General features: G+C 33.7%; 4 protein-coding genes across 6 annotated transcripts in view; 3 read left to right on the top strand and 1 right to left on the bottom strand.

Moving 5' to 3' along the window:
- Positions 1-4,411, top strand: part of LOC139815057 (uncharacterized) — an 8,768-nt gene extending 4,357 nt beyond the window's left edge. Inside the window, exons 3-10 of one of the 2 annotated variants that reach the window (XM_071781661.1) lie at positions 100-423; positions 813-1,160; positions 2,368-2,493; positions 2,628-2,774; positions 2,933-3,079; positions 3,200-3,346; positions 3,462-3,589; positions 3,717-4,411. In XM_071781661.1, coding sequence (XP_071637762.1) covers positions 100-423; positions 813-1,160; positions 2,368-2,493; positions 2,628-2,774; positions 2,933-3,079; positions 3,200-3,346; positions 3,462-3,589; positions 3,717-3,736 — 1,387 coding nt within the window. In that variant the 3' untranslated portion in view covers positions 3,737-4,411. Of the gene's footprint in view, positions 1-99; positions 424-812; positions 1,161-2,367; positions 2,494-2,627; positions 2,775-2,932; positions 3,080-3,199; positions 3,347-3,461 lie in introns of both variants that reach the window. The other variant, XM_071781659.1, reaches the window with a different exon arrangement.
- Positions 4,412-5,704: 1,293 nt separating this feature from the next.
- On the top strand, positions 5,705-8,989 carry LOC139814754 (uncharacterized). The gene is made up of 3 exons (XM_071781233.1): positions 5,705-6,101; positions 7,346-7,527; positions 7,669-8,989. Exons 1-3 carry the CDS (start codon positions 5,904-5,906, stop codon positions 7,961-7,963), a joined length of 675 nt encoding a protein of 224 aa, XP_071637334.1. The 5' UTR covers positions 5,705-5,903; the 3' UTR covers positions 7,964-8,989.
- Rpp21 (ribonuclease P protein subunit Rpp21) lies at positions 8,849-9,982 on the top strand. The gene is made up of 4 exons (XM_071781238.1): positions 8,849-8,988; positions 9,065-9,126; positions 9,324-9,415; positions 9,505-9,982. The coding sequence occupies exons 1-4, from the start codon at positions 8,985-8,987 to the stop codon at positions 9,806-9,808; spliced, it is 462 nt and encodes a 153-aa protein (XP_071637339.1). The 5' UTR covers positions 8,849-8,984; the 3' UTR covers positions 9,809-9,982.
- Positions 9,889-11,689, bottom strand: part of Cad87a (cadherin 87A) — a 201,907-nt gene continuing 200,106 nt past the window's right edge. For both annotated transcript variants that reach the window (XM_071781222.1, XM_071781223.1), the window contains exon 29: positions 9,889-11,475. In XM_071781222.1, the coding sequence (XP_071637323.1) occupies positions 11,359-11,475 (117 nt within the window). In that variant the 3' untranslated portion in view covers positions 9,889-11,358. The remainder of the gene's footprint in view (positions 11,476-11,689) is intronic.

Here is an 11,689-nt window from a genome sequence, read left to right as displayed (position 1 = left end):
AAAAAACTATACTTTTTTTACTTTTGTGAAAAATTCTGTAAGCGCTTTTTATAAGGCGCTCACTGTAACACAATATAGTATCAGAGATCTGTATTACAGGAGAAGAAAACGCAGCAAGTTTTGGAATTATTTCAATGATTTGAAACCATCGCTGGCAAAGTGCACGACCTGTAAAAAAGAAATTAAGATATCTCGTCCATCAAACCGTATAGCAATATTCAGAACACATTTAAAGAAACATGGAATATTTCTCGATAATGACATTCACACACTATCTGACGAGTTAAAACAATATTACTCGGAGTTTCCGGGATATAAGGCAAAATGTAATAATTGCGGCGAAACAGTATCCTTCTTAAACAATATTGCAAATTTACGAAGACATTTAAAAATACATTCCACAATAATCCAGAGTCGAGATGAGTAAGTACACATTCAAAAAATTATTAAAATACCAAAGATTATAAAATAAATGTAATGACAAAACAATCAATAGATAAAAAAAGTTGAACAAATAAGAGTTTTTATCGGAGCATCCATATAATATTTATTTGCAATTTTGATCATAAATGTGCACGTACACTTGGTGCGTTTTTTACCTTTCTTTGAAAAAGATATGTTTGAAGATCTGTACGCGATCTGATAATTATGCAAATTTTAACTATATAGGTAGATATATATTCATATTAAAACATACATCCTAATAAATAAACTATATCTCTTTTTCTTCTTTGTGAGAAATTCTACAAACGCTTGAAGGCGATCACTGTACCACATTTAATATCAGACAGTCTGTATACTCTGTATTACAGGATGATTACAATAACATCGAAAAAAAGACGCAGCAAGTTTTGGAATTATTTTAAGGACTTGAAACCTTTGCTGCTAAAGTGCAGGACCTGTAAAAAAGAAATTAAGGTATCTAACCTAGGAAACCGCATAACAATAATGAGAGTACACTTATTTAAAAAACATGGAATATCTCTCGATGATGACACTCTCACACTACCTGACGACTTAAAACAATATTACTCGGAGTTACCGGGATATAAAGCAAAATGTAATAATTGCGGCGAAACAGTATCCTTCTTAACACATCATATTGGAGATTTACGAAAACATTTAAGAAGACATTCTACAAAAATCCTGAGTCGAGATGAGTAAGTACACATTCAAAAAATTATTAAAATACCAAAGATTATAAAATAAATGTAATGACAAAACAATCAATAGATAAAGAAAATTGAGCGAATAAGAGTTTTTATCGAGGCATCCATATAATATATTTATTTGCAATTCTGATCATAAATCTCTCTCGTATCTCTCAAATTGTAATAATAATTTTTTTTTTAATTATTTCGCAAATATAATTTAAATAGATATATAAATCGCTTATTTTCACGTTTTTTCATACATCATAGATATAAACAATTCAGAAATTTAGATTAAATATTTATTTGTTTGACATTAGTATTGCAGAAATTCGAGGTAGATGTATAAAATGTACGATTTATATATAGTTTTTATAGATATTTAAATTGAATAGCTCTATTTAATAAAATCTATATAGGACAACTTTCAAATTTGCCATCCACTGATTACGTATATGAATAATAGTTAATAAATTAATAATAATTAATAAACGTTTCTGTTAGACAACAATCAACCGTTCTTTGTAGTATTTGAATACACGTTGTAGGCCTACAAATGTTAGCATAGTGATATTAATTATTCGTTACCCTTGAGATTATTATTATATATATAGCACCAACCTAATTCATTCTGACATTATCTACAATTTTTCTTGAAGACATTCTATCATTTTTGACCGTTATACTTGATGACCGTATTCGTCTTATGTTTAAACGCGTACTCATATTAACTCGTTAACTGCTTTAGACGTTTCTCAAAAACGTCATTATAACGTATAAAATATCATAAGTTTAATTAGAGAGATACACCGTTTTACGATCTCAGGACAGGATTTTGGTAAACTAATATAATATTATTCGTGTGAATTTATGTACATTTCTTCATCTCATCTAAAGCTAGAATAGATCAATTACGTTAAAATAGCATTTCACCCTAACTCAATTTTATATCATATCGTGTTTCACTTATCTAATCACAAATTCAGTCTAGACATTAATTATTTGACATTAGCATTAAAGACATTCGAGGTATAAAACATTCTCTCCCTATCTTTTTCTTTTTCTTCCCCCTACTGAGTCTCACTTACAAAATTTTACTCCATTACGGTTCACCGTCAATAAGTACATAATAGCATTAAGTAATATGTACAATGTACAGTTGTAGAATTTTAATAATAATAATTTTTTTTTAATTTTTAACCACTTTTCTATGCAGACCAAGCACTTCAAGTTTAGCGGATAATAGTGTAGATCCTTCTGCAGACCGTCAAAGTCAAGATACATCTGATTTGTTCATACAATCATTTAAAGAAGCGGCAGAAAAAACAGGCGCACTTGATAAGTAATTATATGTATTGTTTATATCATACAATATAATAATATCTTGATATTTAAATATTTACTCTTTTGCAAAAGAATGATTTATAACATTAATTTAAATATTTCCATTTCTAATTGCACCGTATTTTAATGCAGACCAAGCACCTTAAGTTCGACGGCTGATATTATGGATCCTTCTACAGGGAAATGTATCCCTCTGCCTCAAAGTCAAGCACAAGTACCATCTGGTTTACCCGTTCAATCATTTAAAGAAACGGCAGAAAATACAGGAGTACTTGATGAGTAATTATTCGTTTAGTGTTTAGTTTATATAGTATAATGTAATGATATCCAAATAGTTAAATATTGATTTTTCTGCATAAGTATATTTTACAACTGTGACATTTTAAAAATAATTACTTTCTCCTTCTTATTTTTAATCACATCACGTTTCTACACAGACCGAGCACTTCAAGTTCAGCGGATTATGTTATGGATCCTTCTGCAGAACATCAAAGTGGAGAACCATCTGATTTGCCCGTTCAATCATTTGGACAAATGACAGAAGGAACAAGCGCACTTCATTCGGATTGGTTCTATTATACAATGTAATGATATCCAACTAGTTAAATATTGACTTTTCTACATATATGTAACTTACAACTGTGACATTTTAAATAATTATTGTTTCTTTTTAATTTTTAATTATACTACATTTTTGTATGCAGACCAAGTGCTTCAAGATCAACGTGTTATGTTATGGCTCCTTCTGCAGAACATCAAAGTGGAGAACAACCTGATTTGCCTGTTCAATTATTTGAACAAATGACAGAAGGAACAAGCGCACTTTATTCGGATTGGTTCTATTGTACAATGTAATGATATCGAACTAGTTGAAATATTGACTTTTCTACATAAATGTAACTTACAACTGTGACATTTTAAATAATTTTTCTTTTTAATTTTTAATTATACCACATTTCTATGCAGGCCAAGCGCTTCAAGTTCAACGTGTTATGTTATGGCTCCTTCTGCAGAACATCAAAGTGGAGAACAACCTGATTTGCCTGTTCAATCATTTGAACAAATGACAGAAGGAACAAGCACAGTTTATTCAAGTATTGGTTTTATTAATAAATACCCAACTAGTTAATTATTGATTTTTCTACACAAATATAACGTACAAGTGTGAAAATTTTTATTATCGTACTTTTTTACTTTTAATCATATCATATTTCTATGCAGACCAAGCACTTCAACTTTAGCGGATTATAGTATGGATTCTTCCGCAGAACGTCAAAGTCAAGAATACCGTGTTTGCCTGTTCACTCATTTAAACAAATAACAGTGTAAGGAACAGTACTCGCACTTGATGAGTAATAATTTTACGTTTTGCTTATATCATACAATAAAATAATATCCCATCTAATATTCAAATATTTATTTTTTCAAAGATAATTTATAACTGCAATATTTTAAATTTTAATTTACGCGAGCAGTCACGACAAAAAAATCGTTAATAACTTTATTGCTTATATTATTTAATCAAGGAGAATGTCTGTTGTTATACTATACTATAATTTTACGAAACTCAAAGAAAATGACCAATACGCGAAAAAAAATAGACAAAACTTCGATAAGGCAATGATCAAGCTGAAAAATGAAACGAGGCCAAGCCACTTTCGATATATGTAATCTATAATAATCGAGTTTGCTCGCTTATTACCGAGGCAGCGATCGCGTCTATGAACGTGAAAATAATACGATATTTGCATTAACTTCACGAAAATGTTCCATCGAGAACAATAAAAAATATAAATTAAGTTGTTATTATTAAAAATATAATAATAATAAATAATTATATTAATTATATTAAGAATAATATTTTTATTTTATCTACAATTTTTTCTATTGAATTATATCCCCTTGTCCCTGCCTACCCGAATCCCTACCTATCCGTATATCTATATACCTACCCGTATTCCAATCTATAGTCCTATGCTATCCATTTTCCTATACCTACCCGTGTTATAATCTATTTTACAAAGTTTTTTAATTAAGACCGCGACACGATTTATAATTAAGGGGTCTAATTTACTGGTTAATCCAGCGGGATATCTGAACGGGATATGGTCTCAAAGTGACACGATCACTTGAGATGTTGGAAATGTGGAGTTGGGGGCTTTAACACGCGCGCGATTGAGATTTAATTGCAGTTTTTCCAATCTCGCACGTATGCCCCTTACAGAAATTTAATACTGTAAAGGTGAAATTTCATGGGCAGTGAAAAGCAGCAGCAGATCGTACTGATTGGCTATAAAATAGAGGAGTTCTAGAAACTCGAGAACTTCTCTATTTTGTAGCCAATCAGTACGATCTGCTGCTGCTTTTCATTGCCCATGAAATTTCACCTTAAGTGATTATTTGGCTAGTGATTAATTACTTATTTCGAGTATTAAAAGTACTGTTTTTAATTATTTTAATACTCAAAATAAGTACCTAATTAATTACTAGCCAAATATAATTACTTATACAGTATTAAATTTCTATAAGGAGCGAGAAAATATAGAGAAAAAAGAAAATAGCCCTTTGGGACAAATAAAGAGATATATTAAACTATTTTATATGTTACCTTATTCCATCATAGTGGTCAGTGTTGACCACTTTACCTTTATCGTATTCAATCTTCTTTCTTCAGGTCAGATTGGACTTACGTACCTTTATTTGTCGCTCTTGGCGGCCATATTCTAGGGATCCTTTAATAAGGGATAGGACACCATGGCTGCAGGATGGGGATTGGTCGTCCGCCATTAATGGGATATTTCCGCTTTGAGCATATTTTAGTAAAGATATATAGTGTATAGTATATGTGTCAATTTATGACTACAGTATAACTGTACATACTGTGTCATAACTGATAAAGTGAGCAAGAGAAAAAATAAAAGTGTAAGCATTGTACTTAATAAATCCAATCTCGGAAGAACCGACGTTAATAATAATCGATAATATAGTTATCACCGGCTTTATCGCGACATTCTTCTTCGACAAAAAGCTACCGTTCGGTCAAATCGAAATGAGAAACTGGAAATAAGCTCGAAATTATATCTCACCTCGAGACAGACGCGCGCTTTCTCGTCGCGGATCCCGAGAACAATTTGAAGTGCGCCGCGTGCGCGCGCGCTCGAGGTTGGCAGCAGTGCGCGAGATTTTGAATCGGCACACGCGTTTTATTACGATCTGTTCTCTGTAGTACCGCTATGTTGCACTTTCTGCACTTAAAATGAGACACACATATAATTACTTTAGAGGTTAAATAAAAAGAAAGAAGAGACGAGATAAAAGGTGCAGAATGTTTAGCCACAAAGAATAAACGGAAAGTCGGCGGGGTCGGCCCAGTCAGCTGTTGATTACGGCTTCCTCGCGAGGCGAGAGATGGAGAAGAATTCGTTCGCGTCGTCCTCGAATTATTTCGACAGACTGCGGTGCAAGACGCGCGAGATCGACGGAGGCATCGAGAGGCTCGCCGAGACCTGGAAGACGCCGCATCTCCTCATCGGCGGCTATGCGGAGCGCACGGCCGAGACCAATGCCTGCCTGGAGGAGTTGTGGGAATCTATCCGGAGTACTGGCGTGAGTACCTGATCCCAGAGATCGCGTTAACGAAACTTCAACAGTTTTTTTACGTGAGATAAAAATATCATAAACCAATGCGACAGATTACTTTGACCGTGATCTTTTTATTTTTCCTGAAAAAGTATTATTAATTGACATTGGTCCTAGGAGGCCTTCACGTGCTTTTCTCTCATTAAAATTGCATGCATTTAAAAATTATATTGCTTTATGTATGTATATTGATTTGTATATTTCTCTTAAAGTAATAAATTGCATTTTAATTTTGTCTTAATTAAATCCAGGATCTTAATTTTGAATCTGAGAAATAACTGAAAAGATTAACCAAAACCAAAAAGAAGTAAATTATTGTTAATAATTTCATCGAATCAATCTAATAAATATTAAAACACATTATATTATTTTATTATTTTCTCTTATAATCACTATATAAAATATAAGATTTGATTAATCAATCTAGTAAAAAAACATTACATTTTTATAATTAAATCCTTGGGTCCTAATCAAAATTTTTTTATTTAGGCCGCAATTGATATTTAAGGATAAAAAGAATTGCTCTTTCCAAAAATATAATCGCTGATGGGATAGAATATCTGGAAAAGAAAGATATGAAGGTTGGAAATAGAGGCGAAAAGAAAAGTGACTTGCCTTTTTATTGATAAATATTCAACTAATAAATGATTTCACTTAGCTTTTTGAGTAGAATTTATGTTATGGATCATTCAAACAATAATTATATCAATTTTTTTATACTCAAACAGGTAGATGGAATTATTTATTAATTGAATACTTGTCAGTGAAAAGGCAGGGGTCACTTACTTTTTTTACCTCCACTTTCAGCCTTTATATCTCTTTTTCAGATATCCTACTCCATTGCCGATTAGATTTTCAGAAAGAACAACTCTTTTCACTTCTAAATACCAATTGTAGTTTAAAAATTTGCATTAGGACCCGAGTTACAATGATTTAAAAGAGAAAAGTTTATGGGGACCTCCTAGAATAATTTCTTTAATAATAGGTTAAGGAAATAATCATTTATCTAATTATAATTTCATTTGAGAGCATTACAAATTGTCATATTTCTGTTATCAAACGTTAATATCGTTGTATTGTAGGACATTATTATTATTTATGCTTGGAATCATGTATAAAATAAGATATCATGAGAAGTAATGTATTTTTTACTATAAAGAAAATTCTGAAATGAGTATTTGATTATATAGTGTGCAATTAATCATTAATAGAATGCGGCAGAGAAACTTAAGTCGAAATTGGAGCCATCGTTGGACGAGACAGATCAGTTGTTGGAGGAGTCACAAGCAATGTACGAAGACTTGAAGGGGCAGTGCGACAATTTAGACATTGTTCTAGCGGAATATGGCTATCATTATGAAGAGAGTAACGGCGGTTCAGAAAATCAGTCACGGTACGGTATCATCGCTTATGTGTCTAATCAACTGATAGAATAAGTTTTCGATCCCTGAGAGAGAGATTGTTACTGTGGATTTACAATTTTACCAAACATACTACAAAGACACAGTTGCTGTGATGTTTTCTTCTCTTTTAGAAACGTTAGTCAGGATTGTGCAAATGACAATCTTTTGACTACTGAAGAGATGCCCGACATGGAAGTCGAGTTTACGCCGGACTTGACGTGGAAATGCAAGGCTAAATCCAGAGAATCAGACAGTTTGAATGGGAGTCAGAGGAATCCGATCAAGGGTATCGCGACGCCTGTAATCAAAAGTCTAAAGTCAGTTCTACAGTCAGAGATTCTTAATAGGAAAGGATCACTTTTAAGCAACACACCTGTGCAAGAATCAAATTACACGAAACAAAATACAAAAGTATTGAGAAGATAATCTTGATACCGTAAAGTTCTTAAGATTAGACGGTACTACTTCAACCTTCGTACGATCGAAGATTACCGAACAATTTATGCGAACCGATAACAGCAGTAAGTTTTGCAAAAATCGAGGGATACAATTGTGTCTCTTGCACTTATAGTATATTCCATGAATAAAAACTAATATATCACTGAAAAATAATGTTTTCAAAACTTGATACACTTTCTGCTTTTCCAATTTCTCAGCGACATAAAAAAGGAAAGATGTGCCTGTCTAGATAAACGATAATAATAATGATTAGAAAATAAATATAAAGTAATTTATAATTTATTTTAATCTTTCTTGAACTATAAATGCATTGTGTTTATACATCGTTAGTGGCTGCATTCCGATATTCACTGCCAGTACTGAAATTAGTATACGTGATGTAAACTATAGATTTTTAGTACTGACAGTGAATATCGGAACGCAGCCAATATATGAAGCTGAGTTACTTTAAGGTTACATTACAATTTTACTACTGTTACGATGTAATAGAGTTAGAATTAAAATTAAAATAGAAGAAATTAGTTTTTACGGATTTTTATACATATTTTTTGTAACAAAGAATTTTGTAATTAAGAAGTTTTATAATAAAAAAGCATACGAAAAAAATTGAATCGATTTTTACTGTGCTGTAAACAATCCTGCATGGATGATGGAAATGGAAGCAATCTGAAGCAATGGGTGCGTTCAGCCGATACTCCGCTAGCCTAGCAATCGTGAGCAGTCGCTCGTTTTCGCTCGTTCCCTCTCTTTTGACCCAATGGATTAAAAAGAGAGGGAACGAGCGACTGCTCACGATTGCTAGGCTAGCGGAGTATCGGCTGAACGCACCCAATCTTAACCAAACCGACTCAGCCTAACCTTAAAAGTGCGAAACTATTGTTGAGGAGTTGTCAAGAATGACGCATTAAATTCTCGTTATTGTTTGACAATATAAATCCAAATTGCTGATTTTCTGTCCAAGTTGGAGCAATAGATAACATATTTTATAATGAGTGAGATAAATATTATTAAGATGTTTTTTAAATGTGTATACATTTGTTCCATATATTTATATACACGTGTTTACAGGAAATAAGAATCAACTTTGTCAGCACAAAGACGTCTTTGAACGAATGAATTATTTATATCAGGTACGAATAATTATGAAATTTGTCATCCTTCAATAAGCGATTTTTACTTACCTTATTACAATGTCCAGATAGCACGCTGATGTTATTTATCGTCATTTTGACGACAAATGACATCAGCTTGCTACCTGAGTAGTTTTTATCTGATGAAATACGATGAGATACTTTTGACCCTATTGTCATTTAACATTTCTTTGCAGGCTAGTCATCTAATGGCGTTAAAGAATCGAGTTGCGGCGTCTTACTTTGGCAATAATATGGTAGCTTGTGCCAAGAAGGCAGTATTACGCATGTAAGTTTCTAGATGACTCATCAATCTTCTTGAAAAAAAACAAAAAAGGTATTATTTATGGAAATTGTATTAATGATTTATTATCTTAGGGAACCAAATTTGAAAAGAACTATCTGTAAATGCTGTCAAAGTCCACTTATACCTGGAGAGACAGCCAGAGTTAGATTAGTATCAAAGCCTGTAAAGAGCATCAAATGGACGTGTTTAACTTGCATGAATACAAAGAGATATCCTACGAAAAAAGGATACAAAATATGGCTCGATCAGCCTGAATCAGTGGTCGAGATGTTAGATTTTACACCAAAATCAAAGAATAAGAACAAACAGAAACCTGGCTCTGGAGACACTCCTGAGAAAGTAAAAGAACAAACTAAAAATCACCCTACAAGTTGATCCATTTTGTAAACGTCAATATACAAGCAGAGAAAGCCAATCAAGCTCAAAGCAGATCCACTTTATAGACTAGTCCAAGATCTGGTGTACGAATATTTTTTATTAATGACTTACATAAAATATGTTACAATATTACAATAAATTTGTAATTAATAAAACAGATACTTTTGCTAACTGGAATATTCATAACCATCTAGTAATATCATGATACCGATAATAGTTTTACATTAAATGTTCTTAGAAATAACTCGATCGTAAGTTAAGTTACTGCTGTTCTCGAGTAGTTGCGATACGTTTTTATTTTATTTTTTTTTTACGGAAAGTGGCATCCGCAGAGAATTCCCGAAGGTCACGATCTTTGTGTTCTCAGCCGAGGACGGTTTGTGAAGTCGCTATTAAAGTGTAAAGTCGACATGGTTTTTTCGAAGGCAAGATTATTTCGCCGCAATGACACTGGAATTCGCTGCGAGCGTCATTATACTTCATCTAACTATGATATGACTATGTCCGCCCACCGCCAGCGACTCGTGCAAAATCATTACGAGTTTAAATGTTAAATCATCACACTCATGCTCGGGCGCAATCAAATCACAGTTCAATCGGAAAGAAGAGAAAAATATCAGTCATTTAAATGTACTACCTTAAATAAATATACGCTAGTACGAAATTAACGGTATTTAACTTAAAAACTATACGCGCTATCTCTCGATTATAAACGTCCTGTTGTGCGTGTAGTAACAATGGCGCAATTGTTTGTTCACCGAATACAACAACCGCATCCGTGTAGATGCCGAAAACGTGGCAGTGATCGTTGTAGAACATCCGTACGAGATGCCGTTCGTGTTTCGAACGCACGCGTACGTACCCTTGGAAACGCATAAATACTAAACTAACGAGGAAAAATAATACGAAAACTGGGCTGGACGGAATCTACACATTCACTTATATACATATATCTGTCGTGCCAAGCTTCGGTCGTGTAGAGTTATCTCACAGTATTCTATTTTATCTAGCTTATATTCTTCTCTCTTTCTCTTCTTTTGCCTTTTTTTTTGATTCTCCTAAAAAGTAGACTCTAACGATAAAGTCAGACGGGACCCCAGGTTGGCAACGCACACATATATACATGCACACACCAGCTACAGGGATTAATTACTCCAGTAATATTGACTGTGTCGTTCGTCGTCACTCTTCATCATGAGTCCTTTCGCAAGCTCTCGTGGAAGAGTCTGAACTGAAAAAATGGCAAATGGTCACGCAAGTGAGAAAGAGGGCGGATCTCGCGAATGTCGTGTCTCGTGTTTGTGTGTCGTGTCGTGTCGCTCTTCTCGTACACGCGTCTACTCGCAGGACAAACCCGACCAATATCTAACTCGGTTATTGTCAAAGAGGTGTGTGCATGCGAGTCGCCCGAAGTACGCTCCGAAGAGGCGCGTGCAATGAAAAAGAGCCGCGGACAAAGAGGTACAACGTACGGCGACGGAGCTTATTTTAGAGATAGAAAGGGGAAGGAGAGGATGGGCTGAGCGCGCCCGCGTATCAGAGCTGATTTATATTAGCCCCGAAACGAACTGGGGCTGGCCGTCGCGGTCGACTGTCAATTGCGGCATCACGTTCGGGGAAGGCTGGAATGTTGATCCTTGAAAACCCATTGCCGATTCGTATAACTGAAACGTAAAATGAAAAAAATTCATATTCACTAAGCGTGACACTTTTTTTTATATGTATTTGTTCTTGAAACAAAAAGACACACGGAATTAAAGCAGATATTCTATATATCTGTATATAATGTATATATTCTTTTCGTTACTTCTAAGTCGTGTGTCTGTTATTGATCGTTGTAATTTTCATTCATGTTACGGCTAAAACTATGATCTCAGA

This window comes from Temnothorax longispinosus, chromosome 6 (assembly GCF_030848805.1).
Source record: "Temnothorax longispinosus isolate EJ_2023e chromosome 6, Tlon_JGU_v1, whole genome shotgun sequence".
In the NCBI taxonomy this organism is placed as follows: Eukaryota; Metazoa; Arthropoda; class Insecta; order Hymenoptera; family Formicidae; genus Temnothorax; species Temnothorax longispinosus.
The sequence above is the reverse complement of the archived record's forward strand: the minus strand, read 5'-3'. Positions and strand labels throughout refer to the sequence as shown.